The sequence below is a fragment of the Dasypus novemcinctus genome, chromosome 1, assembly GCF_030445035.2.
Source record: "Dasypus novemcinctus isolate mDasNov1 chromosome 1, mDasNov1.1.hap2, whole genome shotgun sequence".
Classification (NCBI taxonomy): Eukaryota; Metazoa; Chordata; class Mammalia; order Cingulata; family Dasypodidae; genus Dasypus; species Dasypus novemcinctus.
Genome location: NC_080673.1, coordinates 204242338 through 204267408, shown reverse-complemented (window position 1 = coordinate 204267408; position 25071 = coordinate 204242338). Strand labels below are relative to the sequence as shown.

Below are 25071 nucleotides of genomic sequence, written 5' to 3'. Positions count from 1 at the left end.
ATAGGGGAGCCCCATGCGCAAGGAGTGCGCCCCGTAAGGAGAGCCGCCCAGCGCAAAAGAAAGCGCAGCCTGCCCAGGAATGGTGCCGCACACATGGAGAGCTGATGCAACAAGATGACGCAACAAAAAGAGACACAGATTCCCCGAGCCACCGAGAATGCAAGCAGACAAAGAAGTACACAGAGCGAATGGACACAAGAGAGCAGACACCGGGGGTTGGGGGTGGGGATGGGGAGAAATAAATAAAATAAATCTTAAAAAATAAAAAAAGACAATCAGCAACTCCCTGGGCTGTACCCAGACTGTAATTCAGAATGCAAATAGCCATATACGTTTTACACTCACAAATGTTTGGAGACTTAGGAGAAAATAGATGTTGCAACATTTGCAAAATTTGTAGCCCATGAAAAGCTGAATGTCACAAATATGTGAAACGTCCGTGCCCTTCCTGAAAAAGAAGCAGGAAATGATAGGGCGGTGAATTCTGTTTTCTTAGGTATTAACCAGAGGTGGTTGGTGTTTTTCTTGCTGATTGTAGGAGAACTGAGGTTATTTGTTCACAATGGCTCAGCTTCCTCTGAAACTAGGTAGAGCTAAGACCTCTGACCTCACGCCCACCGTTAGCGGGCGAGGACGACGGTGTGATGCTGTGACAGGGCAGCGGGTCACCCGCTTCTGGCTCTGGCATTATTATTTTTTTTCAGGCAAATCCTGTGTAGCCTTTGCTGGCCACTTTGTTCCCTGGGCTCCAGGCCTCGCCCTTGCAGAATAGAGGCACTGGATTCCAGGGGCCCTTCTCGTTTTCAGATGCTATGATTTAGGCATTAAGGCAAATAAAGAAATTCTCTTTTAAGCAGTTTTTGGGTCTTGCCAAGCACGGCCCATTTCTTTTCTTTTGTTGAAATAAATGAACTCACTGTCAAGCCTCAACCTGACATGGAGTATAAATGATAATGATTAAACATGCTTGCTTATTTCAGGGCCTTTGTCTCCTGTATTTTCTAGTCTTTGCTCAGTCTTTCCTTATCTTGTTTAGGACTATGGAAAGTACTCTGGAAATAAAAGAGTTGAGTCTTCTGATGGGTGCAAAGGACCTGTTTGCTGGGGGGAAAGGGACTTTTGCTTTTCAGATGCCTGAAATATTTCCAGAGATGCCTCCAGGTGATTTCCTTGCTGCCTTAGGAATAACACATCCTGTGATCAGGTCTTTTGTTTGGTGTGAGCATCTGGGAACAAACATTGTTCTGGAAGGTTGTGATTTTTCCCCGTGCACTTAGTCCCAGTCTTTGCTCAGGGGCTTTGCCCTTCTGCCCAGAATAGGGGCACAGATGACGCAGGCGTGTCAGACAGGAGGCAGGAGCTGGTTCTGGTGCAGCTGCCCGACCAGCTAGGCTTGGGCTGGCCCTTCACCCCCACATCCATTCGCTCTTTGGAAGATACCAGGGTGGGGGCGTGGAGGAGATAAGGACGGGAGTGCACTCTCTAACGTAGAAGAGCACTAGCTCTTATTCCCTCAGGGCTGTCCACACGGTGTGGCGGGCTTGCTCTGGCTCGGGCAAGTCTCTTCAACACTCCGTGCCTCAGTTTCTCCATCTGTGAAATGAGCGCATTGCGTAGATTTCCTGCAGCTCCTTCTCCAATTCTAAGTTTTGTGGTTTTTTTTTTTTTTAATGTTAGAACTCTTAGTGGTGACGAGTTGTGGCTGTGTAGATAGTTTGTGCTGCCCACGGGGATAAGCTGTTGGAAGGCAGCCTGCTTGGAATTCATCCTCTTCCACCGCAAGAAAATTGCCGAGTCAGCTTCCTGGCATACAAAAAGGGTGACATTTGAGCCAGCAGGCTGTGATTCTGCTTCCCATTCTGGCCCTTTATTTCTGTGTGGCCTTTGTTCCTTCCCCTCCATCTCTGCATCTGTACAGTGGTGAGGATGTCACTTACCTTGCAGGGTTTGGTGAAGCTGAGATGCAATGCGCACAAAGCACTTGGCGCTCTGCTGGGTGCAGGTGGGTGCTCCGCGGGAGCTGTAGTTCTCTGTTAGACACCTGTCAGGAGCACCTGAGGCTCCAGGACAGCAGGAGAGGCTCCATCCTGCAAAGGGGGTCTGGGCTGGATGTGGCAGGAGAAAGCCAGGGGCAGGTGTGCTCTTCTGCCTGGTCCTGGAGGAGCAGTCTTTCCTCCAGGTATGAGGAGAGAGCCATTGTCAGAGATGGGAAGCATTGGAAGGCCACTCCAATCAGTGCGCAGGCACCAAATCCCTGGTCTCCGGGCTGAGTTGCCTGCCTTAACAGCCATCCTGGCTGCCAGCTGGTGACGGAGTGACATCTGAGCCCTGCAGGGTGAAGGGAAGGTGTCTAGTTCCTCATGCTTTCTGGAATCACCTCCTGCTTTAGCACATTTATTTCCTAAGTGCCTTATTTTAGTCTCTAGGGCTGAAGGCTAGTGGCCGTTACCCTTAGATTTTAAGCAAGAAGGTATGTTGGGATTGAAAACTTTAAATTCTCTTCCTTGCTGTGTGCCAGCAATGAGCTTTTGCAGGTCATGCATTTGGGCTCACAGCTCCCCAGGCAGTCACAGGACTTGCCTCATGTTGGAGCCCGTTAGGCACTGAAAGGAATTGCACCTGCCACCTGGGAACTTGCAGGGCAGGGGGAAGATACACATCGCAATGAGCAGCCTTAATTCTCTGTGAGGCGACGTGTAGATTACACTGGAATTTCTTCTTCCTATTTTTTTTTTTTTTTTGGACTAACACATGGTCATTGCCTCTCATCAGGCCAAGGTTTCCTCCTCCAAAAACAATCCTTAGGGTTATTACAGTGAAACGGTCAAAGCCTGGCCTTGGGAGGCAGATCTGCATTCAGAGTCTTACTCTGCTAGGTTCTGTGAGCAAATTATTAACTGGAGAGGCTTTGCCACTTATTTGCTTGGGAACCTTAGGCAAATTCTCTGTGTCTCAGTTTCCTCACCTGTAAAATGGGGATAAGGACAGTGTCTGTCACACTGAGTTGTTGTGAAAAGCAAATGGATGAAAGCACGTGAAGGACTCCGTGCGCTGCCAGGAGGGTGACAGCCAGCCAGGGAAGCGTTGGCTTTAAAATAGGAGGATTGGCACCGAGGAGCTCACTTCTCCCTGAGGCATAGGGGTGGCTGTGTGTTTGCAGGGTGGCCCTGAGGAGTCAATGAAATGTCCATGGAGGTGCCTCACAATGTCCATCACATAACATGCTCTCAGAAAAGGTTGTTTTCCTTTATAAGTTATTCATTCATTCAAAAAGAGTTGCAGCCTTCTTGAGGACTGGGCTGTCGGCGGCTATGAAGTGTTCTGACATGAGTTAAGTGTCAGACATGAGAAAACCAGCCAGCCAACCAGCCAGCCAGCCAACCAACCAGTCAACCAACCAGGCAACCAACCAACCAACCAACCAATCAACCAACCAACCAGCCAGCCAACCAACCAACCAACCAACCAACCAGGCAACCAACCAATCAACCAACCAATCAACCAACCAATCAACCAACCAACCAATCAACCAACCAGCCAACCAGCCAGCCAACCAACCAACCAACCAACCAACGAACCAGCCAAACAACCAACCAGCCAAACAACCAACCAGCCAACCAACCAACCAATCAACCAACCGTAAGGCCGCCGAGTGTGCAGCTGTCAGAGATGGGTGGATTGTGGTAACTGAGAAAGACTCTGGAGGAGGAGCCAGTGGGGTCTTTTTAGTTGGAGGAGCCTGGGAGAACTAGGGGAGCAGCATCTGCAGTAAGTTCTTGAAGGGACTGTCAAGGAAAATATGGCTAATTTAGTCCATGTAGACCCTAAAAAAGAGCATCTCTTCTAACAATAACAACCATCTGGAGCCAGCTTGCTTGGCGTTCTGAGGTGGGTTGTGAGCCGTGTTTCCTTGAGGGTCTTTTGGTTGCAATTTCAGGTTAGCAGAAAACCATTCAGGGGAAGCAGACTTGGCCCAATGGATAGGGCGTCCGCCTACCACATGGGAGGTCCAGGGTTCAAACCCAGGGCCTCCTGACCCATGTGGAGCTGGCCCAGCACAGTGCTGATGTGCATAAGGAGTGCCATGCCATGCAGGGGTGTCCCTAGTGTAGGGGAGCCCCACACACAAGGAGTGCGCCCCGTAAGAAGAGCTGCCCAGTGCGAAAAAAGTGCATCCTGCCCAGGAGTGGTGCCGCACACACGGAGGGCTGATGCAGCAAGATGGTGCAGCAAAAAGAAATACAGATTTCCCGTGCTGCTGACAAGAATAGAAGTGGACACAGAAGAACACACAGCGAATGGACACAGAGAGGAGACAACTGGGGTGGGGGGGAAGGGGGGAGAAATAAAAAATCTAAAAAAAAACAAAACCACTCAGAATGGCTTACTAACAATAAAAAAGAATGGAACAGGCATTTATTAGGAGGCCTCAGAGCTGTTGCATGGAATTCCAGGGAGCCCAGTGTCATGGGAACTGGAAAGGGGCCAGGAGAGCGTTGGGCAGTGCCAGGCCCTACCATGTCCCCTCTCATCTTGCCTGATTCTTCCAAGTCATCACCTTCCTTCTCTCTTCTCATCAGATGGCTTTCATCTCTTGAGATGATTGAACACGGGTCTCCCAAAGCTGCCGAGTTTACGTGTCCCCAGTCCAAGATCCCATCCCAAAGACTAGGAGTTCTTGTCCCCAGGCAGGACAGCTAGCAAGGAGCATCCGAGTAGCCGGGCTTGGGTTAGGGACCTGCTGTTGGAGCCCTGGGGTGGGTGGACTGGGCAAGCCCCTGTGGTCTGGACAGGGCTGCCAGAGGCCACCATTGTGTCCAGGGAGCTGTGCCCTGAGAAGAGTCTGGGCGAGGCAGACCTCCGACAATGGCCCCCCGTTTCTGGGAGCTTCGAGGAAGTCCTGGGGGGAGGGGGGTGCGGTCAAGGACCTCAGGTTTCCACGAGGAGTTCCGGGGCGGCGTCCTGAGGCCCTCGTCAGGTGCTCTAATGCTGCTAGGTGCAGCTGGTGAAAGCTTGCAGGAGACTCAAGATTGTGGAGACCGGGGAGGCATTTTTTGAGAAGGAGAGCATGTGAAGGAAGATGGAGAATGTTGACTTTGAACTTAGACCCATAACCAGTTTTAACATTTTTGCTGAGAACTTTTAGCGACTCATCATTTGTAAAGTATCGACGAGATTGCTTTCCACTTAGAATCATCAAGAACGTGTTTTCCTAATGAAGATGACTTTAAAGCCCTGCTTTGTCCAACCTTTCCACTCCATAGTCGGAAAAGTCGCCCAGTTAGGAAAAGTGAACAGCTGAAGGCCTTGGGGTTCACTTTCCATTTTTCTGCCCACTTCTCTCAATTATGAGAGCTTTGGTAATTATAAAAGTGTGAATCAGTTAGGATCTTTCATCCTGGAGGGTGTAACTCAGAATAGCAGATTTGGAAAGAATGCTACTAAGACCAGTGACTCTCAAGCTTTCTTGCTTAGGTTTTCTATGAATCGTTTTCTTTATGCTTTCCTGCACCAAGATGCATAATTTAGTTACTTCTGGGAAGATGGCAGAGTGGAAAGACACTGGACTCTCTTCTCTCTCAGAAAAATAGCTAGAGGATACCCAGAAATGGTCTGGAAAAGAATGTTCTTGGGTTTAGGACACCATGGGAAGGCTGGACACTGTCCAGAAGAGAGAGACACAAAGGAAAAGAATTGTGACTGCAAAACTGTGAGTTAAAAGCTGTAGCTGCACCTATTGGCACCCTCCCCCACCCTGTAGACACTTTTGAGCCAGCCTAGGGGCCCACAGCTTCAGACAGGGGCAGCTGCAGGGATCCCCCTCCCTAGGAAAGGGGAGAGAGAGGGACAAAGGCTAAGGCTGACTCAGCTTTTGACCCACAGATCTGGTCTTCTGTGTCCCATGAGCCCTTCCAGGCTGGTTAGGGCCACAGCACTGTTTGTCTTGGGAGACAGCAAGGGGCTAAAGAGAGATGACCCCCCTAATCTCCCTCTCTACTGACCGGGACTAGTTGTTGAGGATGCAGAGGGGAGTAGAATTATTTCCTACCTGGGGGAAAGGGAGGGAGCTGCCAGCAAAGGCTGGAGAACTGCCTCCGAGAAAGTTTGAACTAGAGGCTCTTAGCCTCCAGGCAGGAACCTCTATCAAACTCATCTAGTCTAGATTGCAGCAAACGTTGACCAGGCTTTGCACTGAGAGGGCTGCCAAAGAGTTTCATCCACTGGTGGGTCAAGAAAGTACATGTGAGGAACTTTAAATAAGTAAGATAGTTCTTCCTCGCTTTTATCGTCTCCCTCCTTAAGGCTCTTGGAAGTGGGTCTGCAACTCATTATTGGGTCCAGGGCCCAGATTTGAGCAACTAACAGGGACAATCCCAAAGACGCAGGCTGAACCAGGAGTCAAAAAACAGCAGTAACATACAGCCTCCTGTCACTGAATCCTATGAAATAGAGAGAAATTGAGCATCTGAATAAACTCACCATCCTGATCAGATGCCTAGACATCAGCACAAAATTACAAACCATACTAAGAAAATGAAAGAAATGGCCCAAGCAAAGGAATGTATCAAAGCCCCAGATGAGATGCAGGATTTGAGGCAACTAATCAACAGCATTCATATAAATTTCCAAAATCAAATTAATGAATTAAAAGAAAATATGGCTAAAGAGATAAAGAACATTAAAAAGACACTGAGCAAGCACACAGAAGAATTTAAAAACAAGAATAGAAAAGTAACAGAGCTCATGGAAATGAAAGACACAGTAGATGAGATTGAAGAAATTATATCATTGGTGCGGAGATAGTGGCCGCAGGAGTTGCTGAAGGCAGGGAGAGGGAAAAGGAGGTGTGCTATGGAGGCATTTTCAGGACTTGGAGTTGTCCTCAATGATATTGCAGGGGCAGATGCAGGATATTATATATCCTGCCATAACCCACTGAATGGGCTGGGGGAGAGTGTAAACTACAATGTAAACTATAATCCATGCTGTGTAGAGTGCTCCAAAACGTATCATCAAATGCAATGAATGTGCCACACTAATGAAAGAAGTTGTTCATGTGGGAAAAGTGGGGGTTGTGAGTAGTGGGGCATATGGGAACCTCCTGTATTTCTTACTATAATATTTTGTCTGATCTATGTATTTTTTTGTTTGTTTTTTATTGTCTTTTTTAAAAAAGATACATAGATCAGACAAAATGTTACAATAAAAAACATAAGAGGTTCCCATATACTGTACTCCCCATCTCCCCACCCTGCTTCTTCTATGTCAACATCTCCTTTCATCAGTAAGTGGTTGTATCTACTTTGGCTGTCTCTGGGATCCTGCTGAGACGTGCATAAGTGTGACCCCTCTGATGACCTCCCAACTCATTTTGAAGTCTCTTAGCCATATAAACTCATTTGTCTTTACCATTTCCCCCTTTTTTTCAAGGTCTTTTTCTAGTTGCATCACCACCTGGTGATGGTAATAATCCCTTGATGCCAGGGAGGTTCATCCCCAGAAGTCCTGTCCCATGCTGGGGGAAGGTAATGCACCTACATGCTGAGTTTGGCTTAGGGAGTGGCCACATTTGAGCAACATGGAGGCTCTCAGGAGGTAACTCTTAGGCACCCTGCAGCTCTAGGCCTAGTTGAAATTTCCAGCACAGAGGTTCATAAGCCTAGTCATCAATATCAAGGGTCCATCATTGGACCATCCTTCTTCACTGATCTTTGTCCTTATACCTGGGGAACTGTTGCTATTCCATTGGGGAAAGTGACATAGCTCCCCAGGATGGGAACTGAGCACTCCCTCAGTTGTCATGTGTAACTCTATCCACTATGACAATATCCAGTGAACATCCAAACATATTATATACCCTATATGCATGCCTAGAGAACTCCCACCCATGTATCCCTCTGTATCTTTTAAAAATAATAAAAAAATATATTAGAGGCATTCAGCAACAGACTCAAAATGAAAGAAGAAAGAATAAGTGATAGTGAAGACAGAACAGCTGCAATTGAAGAGCGAGAAAAAAAGAAAAGAATGGAAAAAATTGAGCAGGGTCTCAGGTAGTTGAATGATAATACTAAGTGCAACAACATGCGTTTCGTGGGACTTCCAGAAGGAGAAAAGAAGGGAAAGGGGCAGAAAGAGTATTTGAGGAAATAATAGCTGAAAATTTCTCAACTCTCATGAAAGAAATGAAATTACGTGTCCAAGAAGCACTGCATACCCCAATCAGAATAAATGTGAATAGACCTACTCCAAGACACATATTATTCAGAATGTCAGACATCAAAGATAAAGAGAAAATTCTGAGAGTATCAAGGGAGAAGAAAAACCATCACATACAAGGGATACCCAGTAAGACTTCCTGTGGATTTTGCATTAGAAACCATGGTGGCAAGAGGACAGTGGATGATAAAGTTAGGATACTGAAAGAGAAAAATTGACAGCTGAGAATTCTTTATCTGGCAGAATTCTCCTTTGCATATGAAGGTGAATTTAAGATATTCACAAATAAACCTAAACTAGGAGAGTTCATAAAAAAGAATCTGCCTTTTCAAGAAATAATAAAGGGAACCTTACACTCTGAAAGAAAAAAAGACAGGATAGAAAGGCTTGGAGGAGCATATAGAAGACAAGAATAGGAGAATGGATAACCAAAAAAGTTAAAAAATAACCAAAATAAAAGGCAGGTGAAAATAATATATGACACATGAAAACCAAAGAATAAAATGGTAGAAGTAAATAAGGCATTTACGGTAATATCGTTGAATGTGAATGGATTGAACTGCCCAATCAACAGATACAGGCTGCCTACAAGAGACTCACCGTAGACCCAGGGATACAAACCAGCTGAAAGTGAAATGTTTGAAAAAGATACTTCACGCAAACAATATCCCAAAAAGAGCAGGGTAGCTATACTAACATCAGACAAAACAGACTTACAGTGCAAAAAAGTTGTAAGAGATACAGATGGCCATTATATATTGATAAAAGGGACAATCCACCAGGAAGAAATAATAGTCATAAATATCCATGCGCCTAACCAGAGTGCCCCAAAATACATGAGGCAAGACTGAAGGGAAAAATAGACATCTCTACAGTAATAGTTGGAGACTTCAATGCTCCACTCACATCATTAAGTAGAACTAAACAGAAGATCAACAAGGAAACAGAACTTGAAAATATGATAAACGAGCTAGACCTAATAAATATATACAGAACGCTGCACCCAAACTCAGCAGTTTATACATTCTTCTCAAATGTTTATGGATCTTTTAGCAGGATAAACCCCAAGTTAAGTCACAAGGCAGGTTTCAATAAATATAAAAATATTGAAATTATACAAACACGTGCTCAGATCCTAATGGAATGAAACTGGAAATCAATAATAGAGAGGAAATATGTAAATTTGCAAATGTGTGGAGGCTGAACAACACACTTCTAAATATTCAGTGGGCCAAAGAAGAAATTGTATGTGAAATTAGTAAATATATTGAGATGAATGAAAACGAAAACACAGTTTATCAAAACTTATGGGATACAGTGAAGGCAGTGCTGAGGGGAAATTTGTAGCCCTAAAGCCTACTAATAAAGAAGGAAGAGCTAAAATCAAAGATTTAGCGAACAACTGGACAAACTAGAGAAGAACAGCAAACTATTTCCAAAGCCAGCAGAAGGAAATAAACAATAAAGATTAGAGCAGAAATGAATGAAAATGAGAACAACAGCAACAACAAAAAAACAACAGAGAAAATCAAGAAAACCAAAAGCTGGTCCTTTGAGAAGATCCATAAAATTGACAAACTCTTAGCTAAGGTGACAAAAAAGAGAGAGAAGATGCAAATAAATAAAATCAGAAATGAAAGGGGCAAAGTTAGACTGATCCCACAGAAATAAAAAGGATCGTAATAGTATATTAGGAGAACCTGTATGCCAACAACTAGATAGCCTATACTGATGCTACAAGAAATACAGGAACTTAACAAACCAATCACATTTAAAGAGACTGAATTAGTCTTCAAAAATCTTCCAACAGAGAAAAGTCCAGGACCAAATGGCTTCACAGGTGAATTCTACCAAGCATTTTGAGAAGAATTAACAATCCTGTTTAAACTCTCCCCCAAAACATTGAAGAGGAGAGAAAATTACCCAGCACATTTTCTGAGGCCAACATCACCCTAATACCAAAGCCAGATAAAGATACTACAAGAAAAGAAAGTTATAGACCAATCTCTCTAATGAACATAGATGCAAAATTTGGAAGAAAATTCTTCCAAAGAGAATCCAACAGCATATCAAAAGAATTATACAAAATCCAATGGATGTGTCATGATGATGGGAACGAGTGTTGTTGGGGGGGGGAGAGGGGGGTGGGGGGATGGGGTTGAATGGGACCTCACATATATATTTTTAATGTAATATTATTACAAAGTCAATAAAAAATAAAAAAATTAAAAAAAAAAAAAAGAATTATATACCACGATCAAGTGGGATTCATTTCTGGCATGCAAGGGTGGGTTAACATAAGAAAATCAATTAATGTAATACTCCACGGTAATAAATTGAAGGGAACAAAGCCACATGATCATCTCAATTGATGCAGAAAAGGCATGTGACAAAATCCAGCATTTTTTCTTGATAAAAAAATACTTTGAAAGATAAGAACAGGAGGAAAATTCTTCAATGTAATAAAGGGCATATATGAAAAGCCCACAATCAGCATCGTACTCAGTGGGGAAAAGTTGTAATCTTTCCCTCTAAGCTTGATAACAAGACAAGGATGCCCACTGTCTCCACTGTTATTCAACATTGTGCTAGAAGTTCTTGCTAGAGCAATTAGACAAGAAAAAAAAAAAGGCATCCAAATAGGAAAAGAGGAAGTAAAATTCTCATTATTGGCAGATGACATGATCCTATATTTAGAAAATTCTGAAATGTTTATGACAAAGCTACTTGAGCTAATAAATGAGTTCAGCAAAGTGGCAGGATATAAGAACAACATGCAGAAATGTTTACGTTAATACTAAACAATCTGAGGATGAAATCAGGAGAAAAATTCCATGTACAATAGCAACAAAAAGACTCAAATACCTAGGAATTAATTTAACCAAGGAAGTACAGGACCTATATGCTGAGAACTACAAAACAGTGCTAAAAGAAATCAGTGAAAACCTAAACAAATGGAAAAACATTCCTTGTTCATGGATTGGAAGACTAAATATCGTGAAGATGTCAGTTCTACCCAAACTATTTATAGATTCAGTGCAATACCAATCAAAATTCCAACAGCCCTCTTTACAGAAATAGAAAAGGCAATTACCAAATTCATTTGGACAGAAAAGTGCACCTGAATAGCCAAAAGCATTCTAAAAAAGAAACGCAATATGGGAGGAATTTCACTGCCTGACCTTGAAATACATTACAAAGCTACAGTGGTCAAAACAGCATGGTGTTGGCTTAAGGGTAGACACATCAATCAGTGGAATAGAATTGAGAGTCCAGAAATAGATCCTTACCTCTACAGCCAACTGGTTTTTGAAAACCTATGAAAGCCGCATTAATGGGACAAAACAGTCTCTTCAGCAAATGATGCTAGGAGAACTGGATATCCACAACCAAAATAATGAAAGAGGACCCCTATCTCACTCACTATAGAAGAATCAACTCAAAATGGATCACAGACCTAAATATAAAAGCTAGGACCATGAAACTACTAGAAGAAAATGTAGGGAAACATCTTAAAGACCTCGGGGTAGGTGGTGGTTTCTTGGACCTTACACTCAAAGCATGAGCAACAAAAAAAATAGCTAAACGGGACCCCTCAAAATTAAACACTTTTGTACCTCACAGTACTTTTTTGTCAAAAGGGTGAAAAGACAGCCAATTCAATGGGAGAAAATATTTGGAAATCACATATCTGGTAAGGGTTTAATATCCCTGATTTTTAAAGAGATGCTACAATTCAACAACAAAAAGACAAATGACCCAATTAAAAAAATGGGCAGAAGACCTGAATAGACACTTATCTGAAGAAAAAATACAAATGGCAAAAAAAAAAAAAAAAACCATGAAAAAATATACATTATTAGCAATTAGGGAAATGCAAATGCAAGCTACAATGAGATATCATTTCACACCTATTAGAATGGCCACTATTAAAAAGAGAACTATAAGCACTGAGGAGGATATGGAGAGATAGAAACGTGTACTCATTGTGGGAATGCAGAATGGTACAGCTGCTGTGGAGGACTGTTGGCAGTTCCTAAGGTAGTTGAGTATAGATTTGCCACGTGACCCTGCAATACCACTACTGGGTATGTACTGAGAAGAAAGGAGAGCAATGACGTGAACAGACAACTGAACACCGATGTTCATAGTGGCATTATTCATGATTGTCAAAAGATGGAAACAGCCCAGGTGTCTATAAACCAATGAATGGATAAAACTAACTGTGTATTCACATGATGGAATATTATGCAACTCTAAGAAGAAATGAAGTCGTAAAGCATATGACAACATGGATGAACTGGGGAGACATTAGGTTGAGTGAAGCAAGCCAGACACAAAAGGCAAATACTGTATGATTGCATTACTATGAACCAAATATGTTGTTTAATCTCATGGAGTTAATAACTTGGATATAGGTCATCAGAAAATAAAATTTTTAGAATGGAAAGCTGAGGGTTAACTTGTGCAGAATTGGTAAAAAGGATGTGTGTTAATCTTTGGAAATGAACAGAAAACGTGAAAGCATAAGATTGTGTTTGTAACTGGCAGTGCTGTTATATCTGGATGACAGTGGTATAAAGGCCAAGTGTAAATTCACCTACATTACTGAAAGGAAAGGTAAAAAATGTAACATGGGACCAGATAGCACAGAAAACTGCATGTGAAATATGAATATGGGTACAATTGCATATATGTTTTTCTTTGAAACTGAGCACCTTTGTTATATTGCAAGATATTAATGTCAGACAAAAACATATTATACTAAGTGATAGAAGCCAGACACAATGTACTACATATTGTATGATTCCATTTATATAAAATGTAAATATAAATCAATTTATAAAGATAAAATTGATTAGCGGTTATGTTGGGCTGGGCAAGGATAGAGGGATTGCGAGGTGGCTAAGGCATGTGGAGTTTTTCTTTTTGGAGTAATGAAATTGTTTTAGATTTTTTTGTGGTGATGAATGCCAAACATTGAGATTATACTCAAAGCCATTGCTTATACCCTTTTGATAGATCATATGCTATGTGAATATATCTCAGTACAACCGCTTAGAAAAGAATGTGGGTTGAGAATGGGAGCTGATGCTTAAAGTATGTAGAATTTTTAGTAAGTTTTATTGTAAATGTGTAGTGAGTATAACTAACATTGCTGATTCATAAATGTGATTGTGGCTGACAGGGTTAGTCTGTGGGTGTAATATTTCCATTGAAATGAAGCTAGAGGATAAGCTAGTGACTGCATGACAGTGATTTCGTGGTAGATGAAGATTGTGGTTGAGAGTATAAATATAAGAATGTTCTTCTTGTACAGAGTGTTAAGAATATGGTGGTATGGGGGAAATTACAACTAATGTAACTTATGGATGATACTTAACACTAATATTTACTATTTTTATAGCAATGGCAAAGAGGATATATCAGTTCAAAGGGATAGCAATAGGGCGCTATGAGGGTATATGGGATTTTTCCTTTTGGAATAGTGAAATGTTTTAAAATTGACTGAGGTGATGACAGCGTAACTGTGTGATGAATATGAGAGCCGCAGAGTGTCCACTTTGAATGGCTTGTGCAGCGCGTGGGACTGGATAGCACAGGGAATCCAGGGGTGGGAGATGGACTGTGGTTAACAGGACAGACAGCAGCATGTTCTCTCATGAACCATCTAACAAATATATACTACTACTACAGGGTGTTAACAACTGTGTGGGTTGGGGGAAAACGCATAGTAGTAATACTTGGACGGTGCTCTTTTATAGTTTGTAACAAAATTTCCTAAAAATGCAAGATGTTGGTGGTGGGCTGATATAAGGGAGCCCTGTACGATGACATGCATGTTTGTTTTGTAAGTTCACAACTTTTGCTATACACTTATTGTTTATGTATGCTCATGAATAAATGCTAAATTTCAATTTAAAAAGTAAAAAAATAAGATGCATAATTCATATCATAGATAAAGTGTTTGATGAAGGAATGAATGAAGAACTTAAAGTGATTGCATACTTCAGTGGTTCTCAGACCTTTTGATCTCAAAATGTTTATTGAAGACCCAAAAGAGGAGGCGCCTAATTGCTTGAGCCACTTCCGCTCCCGGTTGGTTGTGTCTTTGTTGTGTCATCTCATTGCATCCTCTTGTTGCATCAGCTCACTGAGCCAGCCCGTCCTGTCAGCCTGCTGTCTTGCTCTTCTTCTTTAGGAGGCACTGGGAACTGAACCTGGGACCTCCCATGTGGTAGGCGGGAGCCCAGCTGCTTGAGCCACATCTGTCTTCCCCAGAAGAGCTTTTATTTATGTGAATATGTCTATAGATATTTATCACATTAGGAATTAAAGATGGGAACATTTAAGGTATTTATTAATTCATTAAAATATCAGTATAAGCCCATTACATGTTAACATAACTAACATGTATCTATAAAAAATAACTACATTTACCAAAACAAGGGAATTAGTGAGAAGAATGGGGTTGTTTCATATTCCTGCCAACCTCTTACTTGCTGGCTTAGTAGAAAAGTCCTGGATTTTTAAGTCTGCGTCTGTGTCTGCATTTGACTGTTGCAAGATGTTGTTTTGGTTGAAGTGTCTGAAGAAAATCTGGCCTCACACAGCTAATGAGTTGGAAAAGAGAAGAGTATTGAATAGTCTTTTCAGATAATGTGATTATTCTTCTGTGGTACTATAGCAAAACTCACCAGCGGTAGCTTCCTTAGGTTAGTTGCGATGTCAAATCTGGAGTTATATCAAAGACATTTCTCAGACGGTTACATTGAGTTTATTTTGCACTGTAGATGGCTCTTTCACTCGTGTATGATTTTGTAATATGCATTTTATTACATGGTTCACTGAGTTATGCAGATCTTCCAAACGTTGATGCATTGCATTACACACCACCACAAGAATCCCGCTGGTGATAGCCCTGACGATTGATCTCGTTAGAAAAGTCGGTACATATTGGGAAGCTGTCACAGTGGCGGGGGATGCCAGTTTTCAAAATTCTCATTTCCCCTTGGGTGCTCAGATTTTACCCTTGGCAAAAAATACTGTTGTTAACTGTCCTCCTAGAAGTGAGCTGCTCACGTGTCCCTTTTTGAGACGTCTGCCACATCCTCGACTCTGAGTGGTCGTAGTTTGTCATTTGTCCTTTGACGTGGAGGCACCAGCAGCTGCTGGAGCGCCCTTGCTCTGGACGGCGGTCACAGTTCAGTCTGCAGGGGCAATGCTTCTGGCATGCTTCCCGTTCCAGCGCACGGGATAGGACAGGATTTGTGCCCAAGGTCGAGGTCTGATAAAAGTAACGATGTGTACGATGTGTACGGCTTCGTCAAGCACGCTCTTAAGTGAAAGTGGCTTTTTAAAAACTGTCAGCGCTGGGGGAAGCGCGCAGGGACTGGTAGTGCCCGGGGTGTCCCTGCTCTGATTCGAGCGCAGGTGCGAGCGCTTTTCCACCACTACACCTGCCCCACCGGTGCACGAAGGAGTCCTGCCTTAGTATCACCATGGAAAATGGTTGTGACTGCGTGGGTTTGGAGTCCCCTCTGGGCCCATGGGCCACTGTTTCACTTTCCTAGGCTGCTCGGAGCAAATGGGATGAAGTGGTACGGCTTTAATAATAGCCATTTATTAGCTTACGGTTTGAGGCCAGGAAAAGGCCAGATCAGGGCATCATACGAGGTGGCACTTTCTCACCGATGACCGGCCGCCGGCCGTCCCTGGCTCCTCTGCCACACGTGGCACAAGGTGACGTCCGCTGGGCTGCCCTTCTCTCCGGGGCTTCAGGACTTCCGGCTACCGTGCCTTTCCCTCTTTCTGTATATATTCATTCTGTTTCTAAAGGGGCCTAGTAAGAGGATTAAGACCCAGCCTAATTGAGGCGGGTCACACTTGACCTGAAGTGACACTATCTGCAGGTCCTGCTCGCCGGGGCTCACACGCCCGGGAATGGGTCAGGTGGAAGAACGTGCTTTTCTGGGGTATAACGTGTACCTTGCAGCCACCACAGTTTGAAAATTGCTGATGTCCTGCGGCTGCCGCAGGAAATGGCTGCCGTAATCTTCGGAGGAGAAGGTGGGCCAGCCGGGTGGCTCCTGAGCTGATGTTTGGGTCCTCCTGGGAGCCCAGCATCCTTGCAAGAACCTTACAAGCACCCCCCGGTTCCACTGGGGCCGCAGGAGCCCCGCGGAGGCAGACGCGTGGGTGCCGAGCTTTTGAAATCCAGCCCTCGTGGTGATCAGAAAGCCACGTGGCACTTTAGCCTCCCCTGTCCTCCTTGAGTCTGAAATCTAATCTCCTGAAATGGACACCAGACGATGAGGTCAGACTCCTGGGTCCCGGCTCCATCTGCCGGCAGCGGCTCCGGCGCTCTCCCAGCGGGGCTTCCCAGGGCAGAAGGGACGGACAGCTGCGTGCGGCCGGGAGAAGGTCGGGGCCTCTCCGCTGGCGGGGCCCGCCGGCTCGTTTTGCAGGTTGCGCCGCCACCCGCGCAGCAAGCTCGGCGTGAGCTGCTCTGGGTCAGGCCCGGCGCGCGCGCTTTGTCACGTCCACAGCAGCAGGCCTAGTGATGCCCGCCCTGTCGCCTTCGTTTTCAGCGATGGAGGAGTTAATCGTGGAGCTTCGCCTCTTTCTTGAGCTTCTGGACCACGAGTACCTGACGTCCACCGTCAGGGAGAAGAAGGCGGTGATCACCAACATCCTGCTGCGGATCCAGACGTCCGGAGGTGAGTGTGGGCTCACGCCCGCCCCTGCCCGCGCCCCGCCTGCCACCCGCCGGCTCCTGAGCCCGCCCGTCCCCGTCATTCATCTCTTAGCTCATTCATTCTCACGCTTTCGCTGTCGGGCACCGTCCCCGCACCGGGAGGGCGCCGGGGCTCGGCAAGTAGCCGGGTTTACTGCACCTGCCAGGCTGGGAAGGGGTGGCCTGCGGGGGCTGCCGAAGCCCCCCGTGGGCTCCTTCTGCCCTCGCCCTCCCTCGAGGGTCCTGCAGGCCACCGTCCACCCCGGCGGCAAAGCGGCAGCAGCGCACACCATGGTTCTGCCAGGAGCCTGTGCTTTGCTTCGTCCTTACAGGCGTGGAGGTGAAAGATGCCCAGAAGCAAGAGGCGGCCAGTGGCCTGCCGGCGCCGCCGCAGATGCCTCTGCCGAGATCCCGCAGCCGTGGCTGGTGAGTCCAGGGGCACCCCACCGCCCGCAGGAGCCCCCAGGGCGCAGGTCCTGATGGGGCCGGGGCGACGGGTGGCCGAAGTCTGGGTGGCCTGGGCGGACGGGGGCTTCTCAGAGGCGGGCGCTCTCTGAGGGTCGCTGAGGGGTGGAGAAGCTGCGGCTTGGGGGGCCGTCAGTTTAGCTTTCCCTTCCGAGGCTGGCGGGCCTGACAACTGCTGTCGTCACACGTGCAGAGGAATCTGCGCTGAAGTCACACTAACAAAATGAAAATAAAAACAGAGGGTAACGAAGACAGAGCCTGGAGACCCTGTCCTCTTCCTGAGTTGACTCTCACTGTGAATACCTTTGTTGGAACCTTTAATATTGCCTTTATGCTTCTTCTGGGATTAAATATCCATCTTGTTCCAAGAAGAGAAGGCGGATCTATTTCAGAAATGTATGTTTTATTTGACTGTATGCAGTCAAATGTTTGTGATGCTTTTTGCTGTGCGTTCAGTCTGGGAACACCCGCGTAGGCAGGTGATCGTGCATCATTCTGCTTTATCTACATCGGGAGCTTTAAATTTGCTTACTCAGAGAAATTGGGCTTTGCTCAAAATTGGGGCAAAATCAGTTACAGGGCACCTCTCTTCCCCGCGTGCGTTACCAGTGCAAGTCATCGAGTTCTCTCCCCTCCCGGGGCGGGACCTCCTGACGGCAGGGACCGTGTCCGCGTGTCTGTCCCTGCCTCGGCCTAGCACAGTCCTGACCGCCTGTAGCTGCCACCCAGCACCTCCTGTGGAGGGAGATGGGATGCCCGTTAGCTTTTCACTGATAGTTTCATTTAATCCTCACAGTTTGGCCTCAAAAAAAAAACCCCTACAACATCTCTTATCCTGCAACGAGCATGTCTGTTTTCCACTAGATGTATGATTTTGCTCAAGATCATATAGTAAGTAGGAAAGGCAAAAATTTGTACCTAATCTTTGACTCCAAGTCCAGCCTTTTCTCACCCCTGCTTGTTTGGGAGCTGGTGACGGCCAAGCCCGTGGAAGCGTGGCCCAGAGTCGCGATGGTGGTGTCAGGAACCGCGAGCCTGTGGGGTGACACAGGCTCACAGACGGCAGCAGAGGGCGGGGAGCGGGCCCTCCAGCAAGGCTACCTGCGGTCAGGCTCCCGCTCGCCCGTGGGCTGTGCGATCCCGGGCAGGTGACTTGACTTCTCTGTGCCTTGGGGCCCTCATCTCTAAAAGGGATACTCCTAGCACCTACCTTATGGGATTATTGTGCGGCTGAGAAGAGCTCGTACCTCACGTGCTAGGGCAGGGCCTCCCATTTCGTGAGCCCTGGGTCAGAGCCAGCCCTTAATATTTAGAACAGAGCTTCTCAAACTGCAGCGGCCCAGGGAGTCGCGCGGGGAGCTTGTGAAAATGCAGCTTCTGGTTCTTGTGGTCTGACCGGGAGCCTCAGGTGGATGCTGAGTTGCTACCGACATCTCTACGGAAAGTATGGGGGCGAGACTGAAGGAGGAAATGGTGGCCATCGGTGTTCCCCTTTTCCCAGGGGAGCTCTGCCATCAGCCGGGCACGCTTCCTTCCAGTCTGTGTCCAGCACCTGAGCCGCCCACGACGGGCTGCCAGCTCGTGGGGCGGTCAGCGCTCGCAGCGTGCCTGCCTCCAGCCGAGATGCCCTCTAGGTTTAAGAGGCTCCCTGGGTTTTGAAGGCCTCGTGCAAAACGAAAGTAAAGTGTCTGAATCATTTTTAAATTGATAACATTTTGAGTGATCGTATTTTGGATATTTTGAATTAAAATATAACATCAATTTCACCTATCTCATTTTACTTTTAAGATTTATTTTTGATTTATTTTTCTCCCTTTCCCCACCCTGTTGTCTGCTCTCTGTGTGCATTTGCTGTGTGTCCTTCTGTGTCCGCTTATAGTCTGGTCAGCAGCATTGGGAATCTGTGTCTCTTTTTGTTGCGTCGTCTTGCTGCATCAGCTCTCTCTCTGTGTGTGGTGTCACTCCGGGGCAGGCTGTGCTTTTCATCACGCTGCGTGCACTCCCTGTGCATGGGGCTCCCCTACACGGGGGACACCCCTGCGTGGCAGGGCACTCCTTGCGCCCATCAGGACTGTGTGTGGGCCAGCTCCACATGGGTCAGGAGGCCCTGGGTTTGAACGCTCTATCCGTTGAGCCAAATCCGCTTCCTTCATTTTACTTTTTACATGTCTACTAGAAAAAGTTAAATGACATATGTGGCTTGCACTGAACTTCACTTAAGACCATGTAGAATATGCAGCTTTTATATGCTTTTTCCTTTTTTTTTTTTAAACATTATCAATTATGTATTTTTACTTCTTGATAAAACTTTTTAATGATTGTTTTCCTCTTTGAAAATAATCTCATCCTGTTGTGGAAGTGCTTGTGACTTGATTAGCTTTTCTGTGTTTTTTTCATTCTTTTTAAAAATTTTATTGAATGCTGTGCTGATTCTTAGTGTTTTTCCCTTTTGCTTGCTTTGTCTTATTTTTGCTCAGCTTTTTCTACATTAACATGAAATCTTAAATTACTGAGTTGAGACTTTTCCTCTTTTTTAATGTATTCATTTAGTGATAATGAGTTTCTCTCTCAGCACCATAGCTGTGCTTCATAAATGTTCCCACCCCTGAGATGGCTCCCTCGCCTGTCTGCATGTTGTCCGCGTATTGTCTCTGCTTGTTGTATCTGCTCGTTGTCCGCGTATTGTCTCTGCTTGTTGTATCTGCTTGTTGTCTCTTTGTCTTCTCCAGGAGGCACTAGGTACTGACCTGGGATCTCCCTCCCATCGTGTGGGAGGTGGTCCCCAACTGCATGAGTCACATCCACTCCTTGCTTCTTGTGTCTGCTCATTCATCAGCTCATTGTGTCAGCTCATTGCTTCTATTTGTCTTCACGACATCCCAGGAACCGAACCTGGGACCTCCCATGAGGGAGGTGTGCCCAGCAGCTTGAGCCACAGCCACTCTGTTTCTTCATTCTAGTTTTTAGACATAATACAAAATTATAATCGAGCACTACATAATTCAACAATTTTAACCCTCATTACTTTTACACTGTTCATCTAAAAGATGAAGAACCAGATGGGAAATTAGTTCAGTAATGTACTGGGTTTCCTGTTCAGGTTTGCGTCTGTCTTAACCCTGTGCATCTCCCGTGACATGTCTCAGTGTTTGGGGTCTTGTGGTTCATCATCCCGTTTAGATCAGAAAAGATGTTTAGAGATGAAGGGTGAAAAAGGAAGCGTCTAGAAGCAGCCAGCTGAGTGGCAGTGGCCGCTGGGTTTGCTTTGACTCTTCTCCAGGCCTGCACAGAGCACCGCCACGGCCGGGCTGGACTGAACGCACGGCCCTGGCGTGCCGGCCCGGGGTGAAGGAATGTCAGACCACACGCCCTTGTCAGGCAAGGCGTGCTCACCCAGCACCGGCCTCGTCTGCAGGCTCGCCTCCCTCGGAGGCGGTTCCTTCTCCAGCGCTGGCTACCGCTGCCTCTCTCCTCACTCCCCGTCTTCCACTCTCCTGTAGCTTCTGCTCTGCTCCTGCCTTTGGCATGGTTAGAACCGATGAGGGATTTAGTCAGAAGAGTCGGTTAAAGTGAGACATTGTGAATAATGCATGTGCTTTACATATTTCAAGTTTAAGCATGTAATTTTCCAGTCGCAGTTTGATCAATGGGTGATTTCTCCCTACTAGTGCTGAATACATTGGTATTAAGACAGTATTTCCCTCAGCACCCGAGCCATGCTGTCCCTTATGACAAAACTGCCACGTTTTTGTTATAGGGCCGAGGCCAGCGTTCTTTGAGTGTGGGGCCACGCGGATTTTGCTCGCCTTTTCTGTACAATCTCTACTCATTGATAATGGGTGTTCATTTCCAGTTTTTGTTTCCTCCAAGTGGAATGAAAAGTTTGCCACTCGTGAAACAATCTGGATTCCTAGAACTTTATATGTGTTGGCCTCTTCTTTTTTAATGGACTTGCCAACATCTAATCGAATCGCCGCTTTTTCAGGCAGTTTGTCGTGACTGAACCTGTTTAAAGCTTCTCAGAAGATCACCAACTCTGTTTTCACACTAAATTTTTCTTTGAATTGTTAATTAATGGTTGGTAAAATTAAAGTCACTAATTATAGTATTAAGTGTAAGAATGAGAAGCACACAGCTGACTTATGGTCAATGTGTAACTGAACGAATGGAACCCTTTTATAGACCCTCCAGAGAGGCCTCTCGATGAGGAACGCTTGTGGACAGCGGTCAGGGTGTTTCACAGAGGCAGCGAAGAACATCAGTTGATACCCTGAGTCAGTTAAGTGGAGATTGGTTACGATAGCTTTGCTGGATTTTTTTGGTGAATTCATTTGCCAGCAGGTGTATTAGTCAGCCAAAGGGGCGCTGATGCAAAATACCAGAAACTGGTTGCTTTCTATAAAGGGCATTTATTTGGGGTAGGAGCTTACAGATACCAGGCCATAAAGCACAAGGTACTTCCCTCACCAAAGTCTATTTTCACGTGTTGGAGCAAGAGGGCTGCCGACGTCTGCCAGGGTCCAGGCTTCCTGGGTTCCTCTGTTCCTGGGGCTTGCTTTTCTCTGGGTTCAAGGTTCCTTCCTTCCTGGGGCTGGCTTCTCTTTCCTCTGCGTGCTGACTTCCCAGGGCTCCAGTTTAAGGCTTCAGCATCAAACTCCAACATCAAAACTCCACATTAAAAGCCCTGAACTCCGTTCTTCGCCATGCCTTTTATCTGTGAGTCCCCAACGCCCTGATCATAACTCAATCATGCCCAGGTACAGATCAGATTACAAGCATAAGTCAATATTTCTTTTTTGAATTTATCAATTATATCAAACTGCTACAGCAGGTCAGTCAGTCATTCGGAAAAGTACTGGCCTTTTGGCCGGTTGGCCATTCTCTCTTTCCCTGACTTGGGAGAGTGAGCTTCCGTGGGGTGGAGGTGGGGGCGTCGGGAGCTGTGCTGGGCAGAGGGTGGGCCTCGAATTAAGGCACAGAGACCCAGAGGAGCCAGAGGCCCTGGGGGTGTCCGATGCACTCTGGGTTGCTGGGCAGTGGGGCTTGGGCAGGGGATTTGCAGTGGAAGGCTGTGCAGGGGTTAAATGAAGAAGGAGCTGTGGGCCCTCTGAAGTGGGGAATTTATCCTCAAGGCCATGGGAAACCACTGAGGGATTTTTTTCTGTATGATTTATGATACTCCACCCAGGTGTAATTTCTTATTTGTTTGAGCCACTGCAGTATTTGGTTTTCTCTCTTCCATGGCTTGTATGGAGTTGAACACTGCCTTTTATCATCCTATCTGTGTTAGAATTTCTGAAAGCTAGGAAGTCCCCTTCCAGTGCCTAACACAGCATTCTGTTTTTTTTTTAAGATTTATTTTTTATTTCTTTCTTTCCCCTCTTTGTCCTCCCCACCTTTTGTCTGCTCTCTGTGTCCACCCGCTGTGTGTTCTTGTGTCCGACACAGCACTTGTAGAGCACTTTTCCTTCCCATCTGTTGGCATTCCTTTACTCCAACCAAATTCTAAGCTTTGAAGATGGTACTCCTTTCTTATGCTCCTCTGTGCCTCTCCCATTTCCTGGTGGGTAGGAAAGACCGACAACTGGTCAGGAAGGTCTGACTTCAGTGAAGGGAGGGAGAATCTGAAGGCCTGCTGCGCCCTCCCTGGAGATGGCCAAGCAGCCTGCGGCGACCTGTGTGCAGGCAGCTCCTTCTCCCCCGCTGAGACCTCCGAGCGGAGGCGTGTGTTGGTGAAGTTCAGAACTCCTCCCGACTCTCTGAAATCACCAGTGTGGTATGCAGGATGCGGGGCACAGATTTTGTTCTAGGGGAGACCAGAATAGGCCAACATGTGTGTTCGCCTGATAAAAAATGTTTCTGGAAAAAGCTGGGCTTTCATTTTTGTTTCACACCGAGAGCCCTGCGTCATTCAAACTGACGTCCTTAGCATGCAGCGAGCGGCCCGGGAACCCTCGCAGAGGCCAGCGGCGTGCTCGGGGGCGGACTCCATCTGTGTGGCCGCCGCTGCGCCAGCCGCCCGCCCCCTCCACCCGCATTTCACTAAAGGGCTCCAGTTCAGACGAGCGCCCTTTGCGCTTCACCCCCCACCCCCACCCCACTTCTGTCTCAGAATAATTTCGAGTCTGGAAACAGGAGTACTTCAGATCTTTATGACTGAGGAGACAGAGCCAAGGATACTTCTTTGGGGCCATGGCACAGTGGGTGTGATGCCCAATCGAGGCATTTTCTAGAAATACATTTAATTACTTGCAGCACCAGGTCACATCGCATTTAGAGGGATGGGGGAGGGCATACGCAGATTTGGTGCCTTTCGTGCCAGCAGATAACACAGTGGCATTGGTGACAGCCCTTACACTCCTGTCAGCTGCATTTCATCCTTTCTAATGAATTTTCCCACCCACCTCCTTATCTCTACTTGACAGATGAGGAAACTGGGGCTCCTCGAGATGATATGACAGAGTTAGATATTTTACTAGCTGCAGAGTTGGGACTGAAGCCCGACTTCAAAAAAGAAAACCGTTTATTTCCCGGTACAGTCCAATGAGATCCTTTTAGTGGAGGTGAACTCTCTTGTTCCCTTTTCTCGCTGTCTGTTGGGAACCTCAGAGTTTTGTCTCATGAATAATTACCGCGACCTCTTCAGCTTAAATTTACCCCGAGGCTTCGCTCCAGATGTGCATCCCGCTTGCACCTTTGTGGCATTTGCTTTCCCAAAGGGCACGTGCCTCCTGCTAGAGAAGGAAATGTTGATGGCACAAGGCCTTCGTTCCGTGCATGCGTGAATAAGAAGTGAGAAAGCCTAGGGAGACAGGTGTGAATTTTCTCCTTGTTTTCCCACGGGCTGTGTGGAATGCAAGCTACAGAGCAGTCAGAAGGGAGCGGGGTACCGTATAGGGGGAAACCTCTAAGTTGCCAGGAGAGCACTTACTGTTCTTGGTGTTAGGACTGAGACGTGTTTGCAGTTTAGACTCTGTGGACTTTTATTATCCCTTGAAAATGGCTTTGACCTGGTCCGCAGTCTCCAGGGCAGCTGCTGCACCTCCGTGAGGGCGACCTGCCAGGTGGGAGGGACAGATCGCCGTGGAATGCCTCGGCGGGCTCCTGACAGGCAGAAAAAGGCTTTGCTGGTATTTGGCAGGCTAGAACTTGGCCCCCACTTCCCTTATTTCAGATCGCATACTTCTGGCTCTTACTCTGTGCAGTTGTCAATCACTGTCACCAGTGAAACAGACCCTTGTGGAACCATTTCTGTCTGTCTGTCTAGAATTGAAATCAGAAAGTGATTCCAAAGCTAACTTGCTATTTCTCTGCTATGGGAGCGTCCAGTTCTAAGGACTAAGTAAGAGGTCGGGGTGGGAAGAGGGGAAGCTGGGGGAGCAAGAGCCAGGTGGGTGACGGGTTTGAGGAGAGAGGACGTGCCCGTGGTGCTCACGGGATGCCAGTGGCGCGCATCCTTGGGAGATGGTGGATCCGGTCATACATGCGACACGGAGGCTCGGCCACCTGCAGTGCCAGGCGCGAGGGACACGTGGAGCGCGGCCGCGTTCTTCCCCGGTGCTGCAGCGTTTTGGTTTAGCGGCGCGGGCCTGCTCAGGCTTGCTTCTGCCTTCTCCACCTGCCCAGTGCAGCATGCCCGCCCCTGGCAA

The 25071-nt window shown here is 46.4% G+C and overlaps 1 protein-coding gene across 1 annotated transcript in view; it reads left to right on the top strand.

Moving 5' to 3' along the window:
• AFAP1 (actin filament associated protein 1) overlaps nucleotides 1-25071 on the top strand; it is a 175953-nt gene that overhangs the window by 55508 nt on the left and 95374 nt on the right. Inside the window, 3 exon segments of the mRNA XM_058301303.2 lie at nucleotides 16812-16940; nucleotides 17290-17361; nucleotides 17364-17383. Of these exon segments, the coding sequence (XP_058157286.1) occupies nucleotides 16814-16940; nucleotides 17290-17361; nucleotides 17364-17383 (219 nt within the window). The 5' untranslated portion in view covers nucleotides 16812-16813.